Here is a 22,763-nt window from a genome sequence, read left to right on the forward strand (position 1 = left end):
CTGATTTATCTTATAAATACTCGACCTAATATCTACTACTATGAATGCATTAAGTTAGTTCATGTGTGAACCTCATGAGATTCATCTTGTTTCTTTGAAGCATATATTTAGGTATCTCCAAAGTACTATTGGGTATGAACTTAAATATGAGAATACCATCTTGGAATGGCATGGATATACTAATTTTGATTGGGCCAGAAGTGTAAAAGATCGGAAGAGCACATTAGGATGTTGTTTTAGCTTAGGATCAACCATAATCTCTTGGATTTGCAAAAAGCAAGCTTTAGTTGCTCAGAGTTCTATTCAGACATAGTATATTGCAGTAGCAATGGGAACTAAAGAAGTAGTGTGGCTTCAAAAGTTGCTTTCTAACTTATTTTGTGAGCTTATGAAACCTACCACTATTCACTGTCATAACTAAAGTTGTATCAAGTTATGTGTGAATTTGGTATTTCATGATAGATCCAAGCATATAGAAATTCCTTACCACTACATAAGAGACATGGTGGAAAGAAGAGACATTTAGTTGGAATATATTAATATATGTGGTCAAACAACTGACATTCTCACCAAGGCTCTTCCTAAAGTGAAGGTTGCTCATTTTAGAAAGAAACTTGGTATGGTTGAAATGTAAGTTTATGAGATTGAGTCTCAACTTTGTATATTTGTATTATTTTAATAAAGATGTTTAAAGTGTAAACTCTTTTGTCATATGTGTGACTCTATGACTTGGCCTACCCTATCTACATTATTAAAAGGTGACAATCTTTTATAATGAAATATTGATTCTAATAATATAAGGTGACAACTTTATAATTTTTAGATTACTATCATGATGAATATCATGTGACTTGATATTCATGGAAAAATCATGATAGTTAAAAGAGAATGCTGATGGATATTGTGTGACTTGATATCTATTGAAGATCAATATGTTCAAACTCATGGTGGATATTATGTGACATAATATCTATGAATATACCATGATCTTTTATGGTAGATATCATTGTTAGAGTAAATAATTAATTAATTAGTTAATTATTCTATTTACTTAAGCTTACTTAGGTAAATGCATTTCATTTATTAATTGGAGTTTAGGAGTTTTTTATAAGTTGTTGACAATACGGGAGTTTGTTCTCTCCTAAGTCATACTTATCCTCTCACCTTGTTCGAGGACTTTCCACCTCATGTGGATGTATGCTTAGTTGTCACACTTATCTCCTAGCATCTTCTAACTTGTTCTAGGAGATTCCATGAGGCCTTTATAAGCAGCCTCTCTCTCATTGTATAACATAATAACATATGGCATTATTGTAAATACAATTTCATTATTTTGCATCATTTCTCTCTCATGTCCATTTAGGGTTTTTCCCTAGCTCCTCGCTCTTCCTTCCTTGGCTTCCCTTTGACAGGTTTTTGCATGTAGGTTATCTTGGGCATCTTCAGAGTTAAATTTCATCAACTCCAACATGGTATTAGAGCCTCCTTGCTGCTGCTTCATTATAGGATTTTTGAAGCCGTGATTTAAAGTCACAAACCCTAGTTTATTTGTGCATTTTTCTTCAAATTGGGAGAATAGAAAATTTTTGGAGCACGTTGAGCCCAAATGGACACCACCATTGGATTCAGTAGGCACTATTCAATTAGGATCCATATAAAATTCATCAATTTTGGACACAAGGCTCCAGGAGGCAAAAAAAAAATAGTTGCAAGAGGTTTTCGTACGGTCGTACAGACGATTTCAGCATAAAAAAAATATTAAATATAAAATCAGGCGCGCCACCCAATGGCCACCCCCATGCCACCGCGGTGCCACCCTCGCGCTGCTCCCCAGCCTCCTCCACTAGTGCAACACTGCAGAATCGCCCTGCCACCGCGGCCCTGCTGGCTCGCAGCCCGCACCCCGCCTCGGCCGGCTACGCTGCCCAATCTCCTCCCCAGAATTGCTTGCTTCGTCAACAACATTGTCAGTGTACAGTCAGCACACCAGCGGGTGTCCTATCAACTGCTACGTCAGCTTTTTGATACAGTCACAGCCAAGTCAGCACTTGTTAAGGTGTGACATGTGGCAAGTCTGCCATGTGGCACTTTGCCACATGGCTCCTGCCACGTCATCTTCTTTGCCACGTGGCTGCCACGTGAACTGCCATGTAGCACCTTTTTTTGCATTAACAGGTCATTGGCCATTAATTTTAAACTAGTGAAATGCTGACATCAGCATGATGTCAACATTGCATCAGCAGACCTTGCTTGCACATTTCCTAGGTCCTTTTTGACCTACCTTCAATTTTTTGGCCATAACTTGAGCATACAGAAATATTTTTCTAATCCAAAAGAAGCACCGGAAAGCTGGTTTCAAGACAGAGATATCAAGATGCAGGTATTTTTAGGTTTTGATACATTTTTATTGCCCATTTTTTCAGTCAAAATCTAAAGTCTTATTTTTGACTCCAGCAAGCTTTTCTTTTGCGTCCCATTGCCATTTTTTGAAAATGTTATATTTATAGAGAGTTGGTTCTGTGTACTTTTTAGAAATGTTATTATTTCCTTCAGATTTTGCCCCATGCTCTTTCTATCATTATTTTGGCATTTTTTCTCCATGGTGGATATCTTGGGTGTTCTAGGTCTGAGGATCATTTTCTTGGTATGGGATCCTTTTTTTTGGGCTGTACTATGTTTTGTATCAGCTTGTTTTTGGTTTTGATCATTGTAGCTGTTATTTTGAAGCACTTTTATGTATCGCACTGAGATAAAGTGCCACTCTTGCATTTCGGGGGTCATGAATGTTGTTTTGAGACAGATGTACTTGCACTCTTTTTATAAAGCACCATGGGGGGGGATAGTTGTTTGCTATTTTAGGCATTCTCCCTTTGTCAAGTGAGTGTCCCTTCCATGACATTAGCCCCATGTAGCGTCAGTGTGACCGTATCTTTATAGGTGTCTGTACCTCTTCCTCTCTCGTTGTTCTTAGTTCATCTGCAGGAGACTTTGGCCCACCTTCTCAGTTGTCTGTCTGCTCACCTTGTTTGCATTAAGGGGGGTTTATGTTGTTGTTCTAATGCATCCTTGGTTTGATAGTTCGTTAGTGTGAGCTATGTATTCAGTGGTTGATCCTATATACAAGGTGATTGCAGTTGCTAGCTACCTATGCATTTTGGTGAGATGGATCATCTACCATATAGACATGCTCGGTTCGTTCCTTCTTCTTCCATGGAGGTTCTTCAAATTAGAATTTTTCTTTCTGATGGTAGATTTTGCAACTTCTTCATGCTTCAGTGATGCTCTTCATGATCACTCCTTGTTCCTATTTTAGGGGACATTCCCCTAATTGGAGGCTTCTTCAGTTCTTCGCTAGGTTCTTACCTCTTTTTGGGGGAGGGTTTTTCCCACATGGTTTTCTCTCTTTCCCCATTTTCAGAGGTTGCATTTTTTTGCATTGTTCATGAGTACCTAACATGGCCTTGTTGTCGGGACACATTCTGCATTTCATCTTAGTTTTGTGAGCTTAAGGTATTTCCCTAAGTTGGACTTAAGCAGGGGTGTTAGAGTAAATAATTAATTTATTAATTATTTATTCTATTTACTTAAGCTTACTTAGGTAAATGCATTTCATTTATTAATTGTAGTCTAGGAGTTTGTTATAAGTTGTTGACAATATGGGAGTTTGTTCTCTCCTAAATCATACTTATCCTCTCACCTTGTTCGAGGACTTTCCACCTCATGTGGATGTATGCTTAGTTGTCACACTTATCTCCTAGTGTCTTCTAGCTTGTTCTAGGAGATTCCATGAGGCCTTTATAAGCAGCCCCTCTCTCATTGTATAACATAATAACATATGGCATTATTGTAAATACAATTTCATTGTTTTGCATCATTTTTCTCTCATGTCCGTTTAGGGTTTTTCCCTAGCTCCTCGCTCTTCCTTCCTTGGCTTCCCTTTGATAGGTTTTTGCACGCATGTGATCTTGGGCATCTTTGGAGATGGATTTCATCAACTCCAACAATCATGAGACTTGATATCTATGTACACACCATAATTGGAACGAATATCATGAGACTTAATTTTCTTAAATATATCTAGAGGATATTGCTTTTCAAATAAGGGGAGTTCATATATATGCACTTTGTCTTCCCTAGCTAAGAGGGATTGTTAAAACATATAGCTTCGATCTAACAAAACTATGACCAACATACATATGTATATATGTATAACAGTATATTGCACATACTGTTATATATATGCATACATATCCTTATTGTATGAGAATCAATACACAGTTGGAACCGATGATCATATACATACATACATACACACACATATATATATATTGAGATCATTCAAGGCATAATTGAAAATTATTTTTGATTCATTTCATTTAGATCATCATCGATCTATATTCTATATTGGGCTATAGTCATTATGATTAGTAATACATTGTTATACTTGTGTTAAGTCTATAAACTAATCAAGCATGATTAGTTACACTGAACTAGTGTGATTGTGAATGTCCATGTCTCCATTCGGAGACATGACCATTCACCATCACAACCTTTTGTATGATATGTATACTTGATCCGCTTGAGTAAACAAGGCATCAAAATCAATTAATGCTAGCAAATCAAACAATCGAAGGACATTCTAAGTTCAAGAATACTATATTATCTCTATACTAACTTCTATATATTTTGGAATGAATCTATCCTTTGTCAATAGTGATCATACCTGCAATAAAATTGTGCATTAGTCTGCCATGAATTTGAAATCTGGTATGAAACTTTACAGTTTCCTATGACAAATTAAGGTGTCCACAATAGCTTGTCAACATGAAGTATGCACATCCTTGATTGATCTTACTTGTTGTCTTATATCAAATGAAGCAATTGAGGGTGGTTATATAGGATTCAAAATTAACTTTCTCTCACTAACAATCTAGGTGAGAAAAACTATGATTTGGATCAAACCCAACTCATGCCCAAGAAGGGGACCCAAAATGGGACCCAAGTAAGGATGCACTAAATTCTTGATTGGCCATATAGAGAGGCATTGCATCACTAATTAAACAAGGATGCACTATGTCCTTTCTAACTAGGTCTAGAACTCCCTAGGATTGGCTTGGGGTCCCAAAATAGGTCCCAATTTCCCAAAATTAGGTGCAAACTCTAAGAAAAACCAATTTTAGTGTAGAGAAGGATTAAGATGATTGAAATAAGAGAAATGAATGAACCGAGTAGATAGGTCCTACATCAAGCTTTGCATCATAAAGTAGGAATTCCAAGTAGGACCTATTAGATCCTACCTAGATTTCATCCAGGAATAATAAAAAGACATATGCAAATACATCTTAAATGAATATTTATTATTAAATTACACTAAATAGGTTCTAAATATTCATAAATTGAAGTGCTTCCAATTTAAGATGATGCATATAGGTTTTAACTAATTGATTTAATTGGGAGATTTGTGGTAAGACTAAACTTAATTAAATATATGCAAATTGGTTTGATTGAGGATAAGCAATAAAAGTTACAAGTTAGATGTAAATAATAAGTATTATAATTTAAGTGTGGTTAGGTATAGTCAAGTTTAGAAGTCTACAATACTTTAAGTAGGCTATAAAGAATCTTTAGGGTGACATTGGAAATTTTTTCCCAAGATGGGTGCCACATTTTGGAGGTTTTCTAATGCAATTTAGGAGTTTATAGCTGGCATATTCTTTTATGAATTGGTGCTTGAGGAAGTAGATTTGATATGAGAATTTGTAGGTACATATATGTTGTTGGAATCTTTTAAAATTAGCCCAAGTTATAAGGACTTATAACATGAAGCAATAAGAAAAATATCACATACAATTTATATTTGTAAGTGTAGAAATATAAATAAGAAGAAAGTAAATAATGATAGCCCATGAATTTATGTGGTTCACCCTATATGGATTATGTGTATAGAGAAGATACCATACTCTTGTTATTATCCAACAATATGAATTACAAACTTGCAAAAATATCCATTGCAATGTTGATAAACCTAAAACCAACAAATTCTTCTATTATGTGTTCATCAAAAACCTCATTTCTACCCTAAGACACCCCTTTGGATTTTCTAGGAACCCCTTGGCCTTTCATCAATAATAACACTACAAGTTCATACAATTTTACAGTTTATATCTTAATAGATAACTACTCTCAAAGTGCTAACTAATTTATAATGTTCTTCTTGTGGCTTGGAGACTTACCACATTTGCAGACATCCTATAAGACTATCTAAATTCTAAATTGTCAGCAATGTGAACTTCTTATAGCAACACAAAAAAATTTACAAGATGATCGATTGGCACATTTCAACACAAGCTTATTGCTAGATTAATTCTCTTAAAAAAAAATATTGCAAGTGTCTTGTAATCATTTTAGATTTGATACTATGTTGTAAATTTTTTAGAATGACAATTTTTCTCTTGAAAGATATTCCTCTAGACATAAATCGTTGAGCTATGTGGGTATTACTTTTAATGTAATATTACATTTTTTATTTTTTGTATAATATGTTTCTATTAGAATTTAAGCTCCATGTACAGCATTTTATTCAAGATTTGGACATACAAATCATTTATGTATATCTTGCTTCCTTACGACATGTAAACCTAAAATCCAATACAAGGATGAGCAAGATTGATTGAAGATAGAACATGAAATAGAAATAATAATAAGTCCAAATTAAACTATTTTATCTATATGAAAATCTTAATATTAACTAAAAACTTGAGGGAAAGTAGGTCATGAAAGAGAAAACACATTCACTAAGATGAAAAGAAAAATGATTATAAGTTCACTACAGTTAAAAGGAAAATAATTATATAATTTATACTTAATCTAGGTTACTAATCAGATGTAGGTATTAGCATAAAATAGCCTAGATTGATATATAACAATTAAGAATATGAATATTAAGAAATGGAAATATTAAATGCTTATTATGCAAATCAAATAGTTAGGATTTGGCAAAATCCTAATTTAAAATTTGGAAGTTTTGGGGTGGTATAGAATCAATTTTCCATCAACTTCTTGCATGCCAAGTTTAAATTTCATCATTGTCCTTTCAATGCATATAAGAAGTTTTGGTTTTTATTTAGAATTCCAAAATGATGATGAAGACAACATGCAACTATATTTTGTCCATTCCCATAAAATGATCATTTTTGTTTTAGTTATTGTTATATTATAAAATCTTATCCCATGGGAAATGCAGTAGATGTGAAGTATGTGAGTAAATGCATACAAATGGATTAACAAAAGTAGGGATGAATGAAAATAAGCTATAAATCAAGAAATAAGAATAATTTCACATAAAAGATTTAGTATTTAGCAATGTGCAAAATATGTCAAATCATTCTCTTAATATCGACATAAAATAATAAAAATTAAGATAGTTATATAAGTTCAAACTATATTTTTATATAGACAAAATAAAAGAAATTACTATTGTTCTAGTCACTTAAAGATTTATTATCCTAACTTTTTTTTAGGACATACTATACCCATATATTTATATATTTTTTTAAAATGATGCATGTATTTCTTAAAAAAGAGAGGTATTCATTAAAAAAAAGGCACTTGATTAGATTAAACTAGCATACCTATAATTTTAATTTAATAAGCCTAGAGATAGAGACATCCAATTTGTAGATATAATTTTGTTATGATTTAAGCATCATAGTTTTGGTTAACATGTTTATATTATATATCCTTAAAAACATAAAATTTATTTCTTCATGGAAAATGTAATTGTCTATTCATTATATCCTTACCTCAAACGAATCAAAGTAAAAATGGTACTCTTTTAACTTCATAACACATTAAACTCTAAAAACCAAATTTCTATGCTAACTATCATATAATTTTACAAAATTTTACACTATCTACTCAATTAAATATATATTTTTTCAATTTTAGTAGGTTTATAAATTGAATTTGATATATGTTTTAAATCAAATTTGATCTAGCTATATATTATTTTAACATTTTAGTATATTTCTAGATTAAATTTGATGTATTTTGATATTATTGTATTGCATTTTTGCACAATAAGTGAATTAGTTTAAAATCAACCGACCAATGAAAATAAACTATTTTTCTTTTCATCGAATATTTCTAAAGTTTTTATATAAATTTATTATTCTCATATATTATCCATACTATTTATTTGAATGATAATTGGTTCTTTTCGTTTGGTGTTATAGGACCCATTTTCTCGGAGGCTACTCGATGTTCATTTATTTTCGCCTAGATTCTCACATACATTTTGACATAAATTTCCTTTTGCATAGATTTCAATATCACAATTTGTAAATTGAACGAGTGCCACATAGTGGCATGTACTTGTCGTTCGAATGTATTGTAATAGAAACAATATTCAATATTATAATAATAAATATGTATAGGAAATTGAAGTTTAAAAAGATTAGATATATAGTACAATTATTAATTTTTGATTATGTACCATAGAATATTTTAGTATTGTAATATGTATTATAAAATAATATAATAGAAATTAACTTTATATGTTGAACATTATTTTTACCATGCATTATGCATTATGTATAATAAAATATTAAAGAAAATGTAATATATAACTTGCTAATTATTATTTTTCATCAACAATTAATAAAAAATAAAAATTTAATGGTAATATTTTATATTTTAAATGATCATTCAAATTTTAAATTAGGGGTACTTGTATTTCAATTTTACTATTATATTTTTGTAAATATGAATATAAAATTAAGAATTTAAAAAAAAAACTATGAAATAAACATTTAAAAAATTTTACATTGTGTTTTTAGGAAGATTTATATAATTAGAACAATAACTTAACGTACATTTCATCTATTAGTTTCTTAATATTAGTTTGTGAATGTAATAATTGTGTATATATCTATATTTATTTGCGAAATTCATGTCGTTAAAAAAGCAATATGGTGGGAGCTCCGAGAAAAGGGGTCTTATAAGAGAAAATGAATTCAACCAATTAGAATGGAGATAAATATTTTTTCATAATATATTATATTGATTAAAAATATGAAAACTTTATAAAAATTGAAATGAGGTAAAAATGCTTGCATATAATTGGTTGATTCATTCAAAACTAATTCACTAATGAGACATAGTGAATGCAATAGTACATTGCCTAGTACAATAAGAAATAATTATATTATTAAAAAAAAAAAAAATTCAAGAGAAAAGAGTTTATTAATTTAATCCTAAGCTAGGCGATTATGTTAACATTTTTGTATGCAATAATCTATAAATTATACAATGTTAAATCTAGAGAATGATTGGTTAGAACCTTCTTCACTAACTTCATTTTTAAAAATATAAATGAAATAATTTAGTAAACTATTTTTAATGTATATTTGTATAATTATGTATATATTCTAATAAAATATTTAAATTATTTTGTACCTAAGATATAGAATTTATTTTAATTGAAGTTAAAATTAGTAAATTCTTATCTTTATTTTAACCAATATTAGAATTTGTGTATATCCTTTATAAATGTAATGTGAATTTAGAATGTTTTCCAATTTACTATAAAGACATAATATTTTAGTAAAAGTGTTAAATTTATTATTCAAATTATAATTTTTATTAGTATAAAAAATATAACATAAAGTATATGGCATTCCATACTAATTCTTTTCTAATTTTTGTATAATATCTAATTTTTTTTTTTTTTAAATTTAAATCTTAATTTCTAATTAGTCTAAAACTATAAGGCAAGTATGTCACTATGTGGCACTTGTTTAAAGATGCATATAGAAGATTTATTGTCAATTTCATCAATACTTAGAATTAAAATCTATGCAAACTTTGTATGTTTCTAAATTAAAATTGATTTTCTCGAATTTTTAAACATATGACTCATATTTTTTTAAGTGTGCTTCTAAATTAAATAAATTAAATAAAACATATTTTGATATTCTTTAAACATGCATATAAATATATGAGTTATTGTCAATATTATAAAATTGTTATAATTAAAATATATGTAAATCTTATTATTTCTAAATTAAATTTGTATTATTTTGATTGTTTAACCTAAATAATCATTTAAATCAAAATAGTTATTTCCAAGTAAAATTTTTTTCTACATTTTAAAAATCATACTTTTATATTGAAATAAATGATGACAATCAATAAAAAGAGTTAAACACATTAGAATGCCCATCAACAATTGTTGAATACAATATCAAGATGATCATTTTCTTTTAAAATAATCATCTTGAATTTACATTACCATCTTCATGTATTATACTTTCCTCTTTCTTATATTCCTTCCTTCACTCAATTGGAATAATAAGAGCAACATATTTCTCCAACAAATTAAAGTACTATTTTACAAGAAAATCTTATAACTACAATCCCCTTAAGAAAATACATAAAAAGAATTTTACTTAATGGAATCAATCCACTCTGAGAAGAACTCACCTATGTTAAAGCTTATTACCGTAGAGCTCACTTATGTTAAAACTTCATTACCGTACTTGCTAAATAAGAACTCACTTATTGTTAAAACTTCATTATCGTACTCGCTAAATGATTGCTTAGAAATATTAACTTTTCTAATTAAACATGCAAATGGGTCCTTGTAGACAGCTTAATTATATTATATTCAATATTATTAAAAAAAAAAAAAAAACAGTAAAATATAATGGGCTTCAATCAATTGAATAGATATTCAATATTTTTAAAAAAAAAAACCCAGTGAAATATAATGGGCTTAAATCAATTGAAAAGATCCTATCGTGCATTTTACTTTGTGGACGGGATCATCTCCCTTTTGTATAAAAATCCAAAAGAAACGACAAACAATTTTTCAGAAATTTGAATAACAAAAATCAAAACCAGTTTTACGAGCTGATTAGGACAACAAAAATCTGTACCAAGATTAACAACATCAATATTGAGGGGAAGAAATTAGAAGCGCAAACTAAAAATATATGAGAAGAGAAACATGGACAAAACAAGCCAAGGAAAATCTGGAAGTAAGGAATCAATGCTGCTAAAATAGATCCAGAATTGTCATGGATCTATAATCGCCATTAAAAGCTCCAAAGCCCGATGAAATCCTCCTCTGTAAAACAAGTTTCTTCCAGAGCCCGCAATTAACTCCATATCTGCACTTTTCTCCTTCACATCTACAAGTCTTCAAATTGCTCCTTCATATCTACAAATTCTTCCTTTACAGAGAAGCTCGGCTCTGAATTTTTTTGATTTGTCTGCCACATCAGACTCAAAAGACACCACGCTAGTACTGCTGCCAACCTGCTGATACAGTGAATTGCATCATAAATAAAGAAACCAATCTGTAATGTGCAACTCTGTACAGATTAAAAGATAAATAAAGAAACCAATCGCATAAAATTTTAGCTACGGAGAAGCATCTAAATTGACCATGCGGTATCTTTATTAGCAATGCCAGCCCAAAAAGCTTGGTGCTTGAGTGGATTTCAAGCAATGTTATTGAGAAGTAAATGGACGTTACTAACAGAAAATGAAAAGAAAACGACAGTTTGACAGATTGTTCTCTGTTATAAATGTTTTATTCTTTGTTATTATAATTTAATTATTTATTTTTGCCAATTCAATTTTTTTTGATGGAGGGTTCAGTCCTGTTAGGTACCAACCAGAGCTACCAACCAAGGCACGATCCCCCCTCATTTCTTATGATGTCAGAGCCTTGCACTCAGCGCTCAACAAGACTTGATTCCTGGTGAGTTCTTTGTGAGCCAGTCAGCTTCACCAGTAGACTAAAGGCCCATTGACCAATTCATATATTACTTTAACACTATCAATTTTTTTCAGAAAAATCAAAATGAAGATCGATATCATTGAACTTAAAAACCATTAATTAATAATTTTATACCTGGATCCCCTTGTCATTAATCAGACGCAGCAAGTGCCGTATGCGAGCTCTGGATTCATTCAGGGATCTAGAGAAGCATCTACAATTTCCCTGAAAGCCTTTTCTGCTACGCCCTTACATGGACGGAAAATTTTTAAAGCAATGGCCGGGAAAACTCTTTTCAAGCCAGAGTAATGGTGACTCAGAAATAGAAGGCAGGGGCGCCAAATATTCGAAGCAAAGCTTCTACAAACTACAAACCCTGAAATTTAGGGTTTTAAATACTCAAATAATTCTTTGCCAATAGGTAAATAGATCTCATTTCATTGTAATATCATCGTTACAGTGCAGAAGAGTCATTAGAAACCCCAAATCTAAATTCCCCTCTGCTCAATTTAGGCGCCAAACTAGGACATCATAGAAACAAAAAAAAATGTCGATTGCAATTTCTGTTGATACAAACCCTAGAGAGACAACTTTATTCGTTGCCTCTGCATATAAATTATGTAAATACAAATACATCGAGAGCTCCATCTCTTGCCTTGTCAAACAATTTCTTCCATGGCGAACAGAGCAAATTTAGGGGTTTTCATCTCCCCTTGGCTTGGGAATGGGGCAAGCAAATCTGGCAGAAAAGGCACGCGGTGAATACTCGTCTTCTGCACAGCCATCGTCAAAATTAAGCGCATAACTGAGAGCATCATACTGAAACCGTCCAGATTTGTTCTGATTATTGCTGCAATTTGCCGAACTGTTAGTTTTCTTCAGCTTTCCCAATAAATTTCTCCATTTCTGAGCACAGGTTGAAGCTGCCTCTTTTACACTCAAGCGAGACCATTCTCTCCCACGCCGGGCGGATCTCCTCAATGTGTCACCGGGAAATTCATCGGAAGCGCCACAACAGAAGCAGAGAAGCATAGTGGGGAAATTTCTGTCAGTTGACGGGGATCCCTGGGCGTCAGGGGCGCCGATGGTGAAGACATTCTTATTTCGTATATGACATTATATGATATTGAGCGAGTGGAATTCAGTGGACAAGGAGAAAAAGGATTAGAATGCACAGTGATCATGACGTTTGGGGTCACTGGCAATAATACAGATTCGCTCTGTTCTTGGGAGAACCATTTATTTTTCTTTCAAAATCTCAGACGCAATCGATTGTATTTGCACCAATCTTTCTGGTCCACACACTTTTTTGGCAGTTCGTGCCGTATTTTTTATTTTGACAGTCAACCAGAATAATTGTAAGGTATAAATCCATCGACGAAAGGTGCGGTATCTGATTTTGTTTACGGTGATCAGCAGTTTGTGTTTTGGAAGAACTCTTCTTTTTCCATTAACAAAAAACGTGTGGTTCTGTATCAGGGTAAAACTTCTCGCTGGAATGTAAGGACAAGTTCTTTTCACAGCGATTTAAGGTTAGTGATAAGGTGGGTCTGGGCCAGCAGGAGTTTTCCAATCATGGCCCAGGTTCGAGCCACGGTATGGTCCAGGTTCCTGCGGTTAAAGCGCTTGATTGTAATATGGGTAATGAGACTTATCAATCAATTACATACCTTTCAAAATTGGTAGTGCCTACGGTGCAATTTATCGAGACTAGTGTTAAATAGTCTTTAAGTCTTTTACATGCAAGTGAAATGTATAAAAAAAGAGGTGCATGTAAGTTGCACCATAGACGATGCCGTAGACATATTTTTAGAGATCTATATGCATTAAGGTAGTTGGTCCTTCTCGACAAGGATCAAAAGATGCAAGGTATAGTGTTAAAAATGGATACAGAGCTATCACTCATTCCTGTGAATGAGGAGAAGTAGACATCCCTCTTAATCTTTGCTCGGACACGTCATGTTTGCCTAAGGTGGGTTTCTTTTTATGGCTAGCATTTCAGAAGAGGATCCTAACAGCGGACAAACTAAGATAGGTGTTGAGGGTCCATCAAGATGTGTGCTCTGTAAGCAAGAGTGTGAAGATACTAACCACATCTTATATAAATGTGCATATACACAACTTCATTGGGAATGGCTCAGACATATGTTAGGTTGGACAGCGCCCATGCCAATATCCCTTATTGAATTCCTTAAAGGATGGCCAACATAAATTGCAAAGGTGTATACAATAAAATTTGGAATATCAGTCCATCTATCCTTATGTGGGAGATATGGAAAGAAAGGAACAAAAGAATTTTCTGTAATAAGGATATGTCGTCAGATGAAATTCTTAAAAAAATTGAAGCATGCATAGTTGAGACCTTAAATTCTTATCTTAGAAAATCCTAGAAAGAGGAGGGATCACTTTCGAGTTGGGATGGATTAATGAAAAAGAACTGGAAAAACCTAATCAATACCCTGCTTATTTATAATAAGAAGAATAAAAAAGCAAGGGAAAACCGCAGATGGACCCCACCACCATTGGGGTGGACCAAGTTAAATTTTGACAGGGCCTCAAGAGGCAACCTCAATACTGCTAGTATCAGATGTATCATCAATAATGCGTCAGTGAAGTGGATAGCTAGAAGAGCTAAATCCATAGACCCTACAACTAACAACCTCACGGAACTAGAAGCCCTACAAGGGCTCCAAATATGTCTAGATTTAGGCTTATCAAAGATTATTATTGAAGGCAATTCTCAAATTGTCCTAAATGCCATTAGGAAATGTTCTACGCCAAATTGGGTCCTAAATTTAAAACTGGAAGTACTTAATATTTTGGAATGCTTTACAGATACTCAAATACTCCATATTTACTAGGAAGGTAAAGAGAAGGCAAATCGGTTGCTTAATAAGGGTGTTGATGGCGAAGATTTTTTAATTTTTAATAATCTATAGCATTTGTAGGAACCTCAGGTATACAAGTATAGTTCCTCATACTTAATCTCAAGCAACCCAATCAGGAACCAAATACAGTGCCAAATATAACTGGATAGGTCAACTCATTAATCCGATAGTTCAATTCTGGTTATTAGGACTCAAATTTATAACATCTCTTATTCTAAGGCTAACGAGTTTTAAAACTCTTCGTATTTATATTTTCGTATGTATAAATATGTAATTTCAGTCTAATCAGTAATCATAGGGGGAGACAGAGTATTAGTAGTAAGGCTCTTAAAACAAATAACTTTAAAACATAATTTAATATTCAAATTTAGTAGGTTTCCCTTAATATCATATAATATCTCATCGTCTTTACTTAGATGGTAGGTCTCGCGAATTATTATATAAACACTTTGACAAATACTAGTTGTGTTTTAAGAAAGACCAATGATTTTTTGGTAGTGTTGTTTTATTGCCATCCTTTTATAGCTCACCTATTTTTCGTCCCCATTTTTCCCATCATTAGATGGCACTAGGCTCCGTTTAGCTTCATCATGAGCTGGCATCATCAGTTGTTGATATCACCTTTCTAGGTTTATCTAGATCCTTTGTCGATAGAGTAATTTCATCCCATATATACCTAGGTTTTTCCTTCACTATTAGTCTAAGCCAATTTAAACCCCAAGATGGATACAAACATCAGTCTATTTCATGCTTCAAAGGTGGAGACCATGGCATTCCGGGGAAATGTGAAATCTAAGAGATGGAGCTGAGGGCTGAAACCAGTAGATGATATGATCGGGATTGCAGTGAGTCATGCCATTGGAGAGTGTACCTTCAACTATGATTTCTCCTAGTGGACCAACAATGACATTATAAGGACATTCATAGGTTGTTTGGCCAAAGCCAAGGTAGAGCAGTGGGCAATGATTAGACTTTGTTGCAACATCTTTGACCCAGTTTGGCATGTGGGTCTAGAAGAAGCCATAAAGAGCATTGATGAGAAGCTAAGGATTCCTCTTCCTGAAATGTATATGGCACACCCACCTGGTAGTTTCGACTTGGCTATTGTGATTAGGCACCCCTCCCTGGTCATTCATTAGAATGCAACCTTTTATAAGGAATGGCCAAAACTGTAGGCCAACATCCAGTTTCTTCTCCGGTGGAGAGGGATCGTTGAAGACTGCAGCAAGGATTGGCTTAAAAATTATCTAGGCATCTTTAAGTCATATATCCATCTAGGTGTGGAGCTAGACAATCTGGAGGCATTGAATTTCTGCACCCCTAAAATGGAGAAATCTAGCAAGGAAAAGAGTGCCTTTGAATTCCTGCCAAATTTTCAGATAGAGAATCCCAAGGATATTGCAAAGATTATTATGGTATATTGAAATAAGTGTCTGTTCTAGAGGACTTTCTCATGCTGGTGTTGTTGGGTTGCTTTCATGTATGTACTCCAGTTGTTTGGTTGGGGGGTTCCCCTGTTTTGCTCCCCTCCCCTGTTTTCGGCTTCTTGCGCTAGTTTTTCCTTTTGGCTCGTGTTCCCTCCTTTTAGCTTTGTAGGCCTTTTTGCAGTTTTTTAGGTCGTATGGGACATATGTAAGTTCATATATGTTTCCAAGTCATTTATTTCGGTCTAGGATTATATATAGTCAATCTTGTTTATATTATCTGTAATTTTTGAAGTTCATGTTAGGATAGTATATATAAGAATTATGTATAGCATCCTGGTCCCTACTTCAGAAGGTAGTCTGTAAGCATGGTTGTTTATATTAACTTCCAAGTTATCAGTATGTAAATCTTACCATCTTAATATATATGAATGTCTCATCTTTATCATTTTGCTATTATCATCTATTACACTTTGTCTTTTTCGAGTGTTGATGCTTATTAGGAATAAAATAATACTCTAATTGCCATTTCAAGCCGTGCTCTGTTCTTTCTTTCAGTGGTAACAGAGGAGTGGTTTCAGTATTTCATATTACAAACTAACAATGGAAGCAAATTGAGCAGATATGAAGTACCTAACTCGCTCTAGTTAGGATTAATTGAACATTGTATATAGCAGCTCTCAAAGAAATCTCTAATAAGAACAAAATCAGAATAGGATATTTAAAGAAGACATTAAAAGTAACTAGTTAAGTCAGGTATCTAATTTTTGCAAAATTACTGATCGACAAATCTAAGTTAATCTTAGATAAATTAGAACCTCTAAGTATATACTTGACTAAGATTCTAACAGTGTTTCTTTATAGTTCAAGAAGGTCAGGGTCAAGTATATATTGTTAGTAATTAATTGAGTAGAATTGAGAGATATCATCCTATAATTTGACCTGACTCTAGTTATGACTTAGTAGAGAAATTCAGGAATACCAGGTTAGGAACTAATTGATCTTTTATTCAAAGGTTTTTTAACTAGCATTGCTAATGCTCTTTTTAAGTTGTACTATTGATTAGCAAGTTCTAAGGTATCAATACTCTATGCAAATCTAAATAAGAAGCACCTTTGAAGTATACAAAGATCTAGCCAAATTGTTCATGCGATCCTCGGATATGATCTAGAAAAGATTGTAGGGACTACTAGATATCTCAAAATTGAAAACAGGACTATAGTCCTTATTTGTATACTTAATTAATTTTGAATATTGGCAATAGGGGTATGCCCCTTTTAATAATGTTATAAATAGGACTTTGGTCCTGGACAAGACTGGAGGTTTTCTTCTCCATTCTTTCCTACCAGTGCCCATTTGAATAGAGATACTTTGCTAGTTTTAATTATTAATCTATTATAATCAAGGCTTCAACCATTTACCAATAATAATAAAAACTAATAAACATCAAAACAAGAGTTAAAAGTGGAGTGAGATAAAAACTGGCTAGTAAATAATTAACAAGAAGGATTTACAAATTTCTAGTCAAACTCACAATTTTCCTACCAATTGACAACTTTTCTATCAAAATTTCAATTTCTAGGAACAAATCTAACTAGCAGTTGCACGCTTTTGTACTTGCAACGATAAGCCAATAGGTGCTTGATAATAAACTTATTTTAAAAATATTTTCAATTTCTAGGAACAAATCTAACTAATAGTTGCACGCTTTTGTGCTTGCAATGATAAGCTGATAGGTGCTTGATAATAAAATTATTTTTTAAAATATAATCTTATGTGAACAATTTAGATTATTAATAATTTTTCAATTTAAATAATATAATATTTACTAAAATCTTTTAAATAAATTAATAAATACTATTCATTTGAATTCAATTTATCAAATATGAAAATAATAATCATTTTTAAAAACTCCATCAAAAAATCTATTATGAAAAATTAATAAGAGAAATACAAATAAATAATATGAAAAAATAACATCTTCTCTAAATAATATGACTAAATAAATTATAGAAACTAAAAACAATATTTAAAGAAAAAAATAAAATAATATAAAAACTAAACCATAAATCAATTTTAAAAATCAAAAGTTAAATAAATAGAGATCACAACATGAGAGTTAATGTGAAGATCAAAGTATAAGATTATTTACGATAATGAAGAGGAAGAGGAAAATGCAGTTGTGCGATGGTTTGGTTCGCGTTAAGGCCTACGTGCCCTCGCCTGACCTGCATCTGGTGTTTGGGTTTGAGCTCTGTAATGAGCTTTTTTGCTAATCTCGAGGGGAAGTCTTTTTGTTGGCAAGGGCGTGGGTAGGTTGGATGGTGGTCTTGGTCATTTTTTAGCCTGTGGGTGGAAGCCTTCAGTCTGAGACCCGCCTTAGGTGTGTTCTTGGTGGGGGGCTTCCAAGGTTTTGCGATTGTGGGGCTTTTGCCCCATCTCTTTCTCATTTTGCTAAGTCCTAATTCGTTTGCATGGGGAATTGAGGCATAGCCTCTTCTTAGATTTCATTAAGAGATATGGAGATGGGTGAGCCGTCTTCTCTATTGCATGTCAACAATAAGGATCTAACTGGTAAATCCCAATATGGGGAAGGCGATTCCTCTCCAAAAGGGATGTTTTGATTAAGAAAAGTTAATGGATGTTTGCAGAGATATGAGGATTGGCCAATTTTGGTTATTCAACCTACACAAGTTTTGAAGGATGTCGAATACTGGTGCCATCATGCCCTCATTTCCAAATGTTTGGGCCTTTGCCTTTCTTTGCCTATGTTGGAATCGTGGGCACGCCATGTGTGGAACCCAGAAGGAGACATGGAGATTCTGTTAGCGGCTAATAATTATTTTCTAGTTATCTTAGAAAGCATTATGGACAAGAATAAGACATTTGAAGGAGGTCTTTATTTCTTTAACCAAGTGGGACTCTTCATCGAGCCTTGGCACACAGGCTTCAACTCTCTCGAGGAGATCCTGTTGCAAGTTCCTACGTGGGTTCGCTTGCCGACGCTTCTTTTGGAATTTTGGAGGGAAGATATTCTTCACTCAATCTCTTTGCTTCTTGGAAAACCTGTGGGTTCGACTACACAAACTCACGATTGTAAGGTAATTTCTTTTTCCTGTATTTGTGTAGAAGATTTAAAAAATTCATTGCCAGATTCTGTGGAGATTTGCATGGGATCATCTTGTTGGATCCAACAACTGGATTATGAGAGCCTTCCATTTAGATGTAGAATTTTCCATGAATATGGTCATTTACACCATAGAAGCCCTAGGAATAAGTCTTCCTCCTTGGCTGTCCCCGAACCTCCTAGGGTGGATAAAGGGAAGGCTCTTTTATCTAATGGACCTATTGATAGCAAGGGATTTATTTAGGTTAAGTCTCATAACAAAGGCAAATGTAAGAAGAGAACTTGGATGGACAAACAAAATGATGACACCTTTAACAAGTTTTATCCTCTTGGTGACTTGGTCCAAGAGGAAGGTACTCCAATTGAGCTCTCTTCTCGGGCTAAAGGTTAGCATGAGGTACAAGTTGAAGATGTGTAGGAGGATCATATTCTATCTTCAAGGGATCAACAGGCTGGACAGTTGGGTATTGATTTGCCTCCTCAAGTTCAGGATTTTGGAGACCTTTGGGGTTCATAGGGTATGAAGGGCTTAGTTCTGGTGGCTCCAGATCCTTGACTTCAAATTCTATAAAGGGTAATAAAGATCCTCCTATCTTAGGCATCTAGCAGAAATCCTTCAAAAAGGGGCCTTTAGATAAAGAACAAAAAGAGTGGTAGGAAGATTGATCAAGAGAAGGTGAAGATCATGGGTGATACTTTGGTTGAGTCTAGGTCTGTGAAACCCATTGATTCTCACTTCTCCCACCCCCATAAATGATTTTTTTGGCATGGAATGTAAGGGGGTTGAACAACATCCCTAGACCAAAAAGGTTGTTCACTGATTAATTGAATCTCAGTCTCCTGATGTGGTCTTTATTCAGGAAACTAAGCTTATAATAGATAGTTTGGCTAATTGTGCTTCACAGATTTGGCCCCAAGGCTCTTGGAAGGGGGTGGGTGCTTTGAATAGTTCCGGGGGGTGGCTTGCTTCTAGAACCCAAGGAAAGTTTCCCCCTTATGGTGGATTTTTAGTCGGTACTCCATTTCATTGGTTGCCTCTAGTTTTAAGATTGGAGAAAGTTGTTTTTTATCTAATATTTATGCTCCTACTAACTTTTTAGGTAAGTCCCATTTATAGGCTCATATCAGATTCATCTAGTCCTTGGACCCATTCCTCCTATGGATTATGGCTAGAGATTTTAATGTTGTTACTAGTCTGGATGAAAAATGAGGGGGGTTAGCCAGACTAGACCTGTCTTCAAATCTACTTAGGGATATGATTGGTTCCTTAAATCTCATTGATGTGAAGCCAACCAATGGTGTTTTTACATGGAATAATCAACAATGTGGTGTTGAGGCTATCTCAGAAAGGCTTGATAGATTTTTGGTTTCCTGCTATTGGATGAACAACAAGTGGATCACTAGTTCTGAAATTCTTGACTGGAGAGACTCTGACCATTGGCCTATTAAGCTATCCATCATCTCTTATAGAGTCACCAAAAATCTCTCTTTCAAATTTCAATTGATGTGGTTAAGAGATCTGTCTCTATTAGACCTTATGTTGGATTGGTGGTATGAGGGGATGCCTACCTATGGGACGACCATGTTTACTTTCAGTAAGAGGCTTCAACATGTGAAGTACAAGCTTAAGAGATGGAATAAATAGTATTTTGGGAACCTACATACTCAGAAGATATCTGCTCAGTCCAAGTTGGATAATATTACTTGTCAGATTCGGGACCAAGGGTTGACTTCAGATCTAAGTAAAGCTGAATCCTTAGCTCTTAAGGGACTTGAAGAGTGGAAGCTTCGAGAGGAGATTTTCTAGAAGCATAAATCTCGTGTTGATTGGCTTTAGGAGGGGGATAGGAACACTGCTTTCTTTCATAACTCGGTTAAGGCTCGGAGGCAAGGGAATTCTATCTCCTCTCTTGTCTCAACCAATGGAGCTCGAATCTCTTCATGTGAATAAATTTCTAGGGAAGCTGTCAACTATTTTAAAAATCTTTTTACTAGGGAGGATCTTACTGTTGGGACCAAGGAGTGGGTCATCTTAGATTGTATCCCCCACCTAGTCCTTGCTGAGATGAATGGAGCCCTCTTAAGTCCTATCTCATTACCTAAATTGGAGAAAGTTGTGTTTAATATGAAAAAAGGTAAGGCTCCTGGTCCAGATGGACTTTTGATTGAGTTTTTTCAAGAATTTTGGAAAATAATAAAGTTTGATCTCCTAGATGTGGTTCATGAATTGCATAGAAACAAACAGATGCTGAAGTCTTTGAATTCTACCTTCTTGGCTCTCATACCTAAGAAGGAAGGGGCTAATCAGTTGGATCAATTTAGGCCTATAGCGTTATGTAATGTTGTCTATAAGATCATCACCAAATTGATTGCTAAGAGACTCAAACCACTCCTTGGTTCTTTGATCTCTTTTGAACAGCGTGGCTTTGTTCAAGGAAGACAAATTTTGGATGGGGTTGTGATAGTGATGGAGGTTGTTCACTCTATGGCTACATTTAAGGAGAAAGCTATGTTCATTAAACTTGACATGGCTAAAGCTTATGATCAGCTGAGTTGGGAGTTCTTACAGAAAATTCTTTTGGCTTTTGGTTTTGATGAGTGGGTGAATTGGGTCCTTAGTTGTGTGACCTCGTCCTCCTTCTTAGTTCTCATTAATGGGGAACCTTTAGAATTGTTTGGTACTTCTCGGGGACTTCGGCAAGGGGACCCTTTATCTCCCTATATATTCATTATCATGGCAAAGGGTCTTGGCAGATTTATAAAATCTCAGGTGAGGCAGGGTCTTATCCAAGGTTGGAGCCAACAAAATAATTTTTCTTCCTACTCTCATCTTTAGTTTGTGGATGACACCGAGTTGTTGGGCATGGCTAGAATTAGTGAGGCAATGAATTTTTAGGAAAACTTTGGATATCTATTTGAAAGCCTCAGGTCAGAGAATTAATGATGATAAGTATTCCATTTATTTCTTTAATACTTGGCTTATTCAAAGTAGGATTGCCAGAATTCTTGGATTTTAAATTGTTTCCCTTCCTTTAATGTACCTTGGGGTTCCTTTGTCCTTGGGATCTTAGTGTAGAGGCTACTGGCAGGGGATTTTGGATAAATTCTGGAGTAAGGTTAGTCACTAGACTTTTAGATGGTTATCTTCTATTAGGAGAGTGGTTCTCCTAAAGACTGTGGTGTAGTCTCTCCCCATTTATAGGTGTTGTGTTCAAGTCTCCCTTTCCAATTTTGTGAGGGATTTTGATTCTTTATCTCAACAATTCCTTTGGTCTGGTAGCCTTCTATCCTTGAATTGGAGCCCAGTCAAGTGGGAATCTGTGTGTAGGCCGAAGGATGCTGGAGGCCTTGGTCTTAGATTGATGGCTCTTGTTGTCATGGCTTTGGCTACCAAGTTGTATTGGCAGTGGTGCAACAATTAGGATTAAGATTGGGCTAAGATTCTTGCCGACAAGTATTTTCTTGGTGCACTCTCAAGAAGGGTGCTCAATTTATTAAGGAGGGCCTCTTCTAGATTTGTAATAGAGGCTCAGATGCTT

The 22,763-nt window shown here is 33.9% G+C and overlaps 1 protein-coding gene across 1 annotated transcript; it reads right to left on the reverse strand.

Annotated features, from left to right (window-relative positions):
- Nucleotides 1-12,192: 12,192 nt before the first annotated feature.
- LOC149537730 (uncharacterized) lies at nt 12,193-13,272 on the reverse strand. Its single transcript, XM_089799108.1, has one exon. It carries the CDS (start codon nt 12,815-12,817, stop codon nt 12,479-12,481), a length of 339 nt encoding a protein of 112 aa, XP_089655234.1. The 5' UTR covers nt 12,818-13,272; the 3' UTR covers nt 12,193-12,478.
- Nucleotides 13,273-22,763: the final 9,491 nt, after the last annotated feature.

Source organism: Cupressus sempervirens, chromosome 9 (assembly GCF_028749045.1).
Source record: "Cupressus sempervirens isolate cs-2001-9-10 chromosome 9, ASM2874904v1, whole genome shotgun sequence".
Lineage (NCBI taxonomy): Eukaryota > Viridiplantae > Streptophyta > Pinopsida > Cupressales > Cupressaceae > Cupressus > Cupressus sempervirens.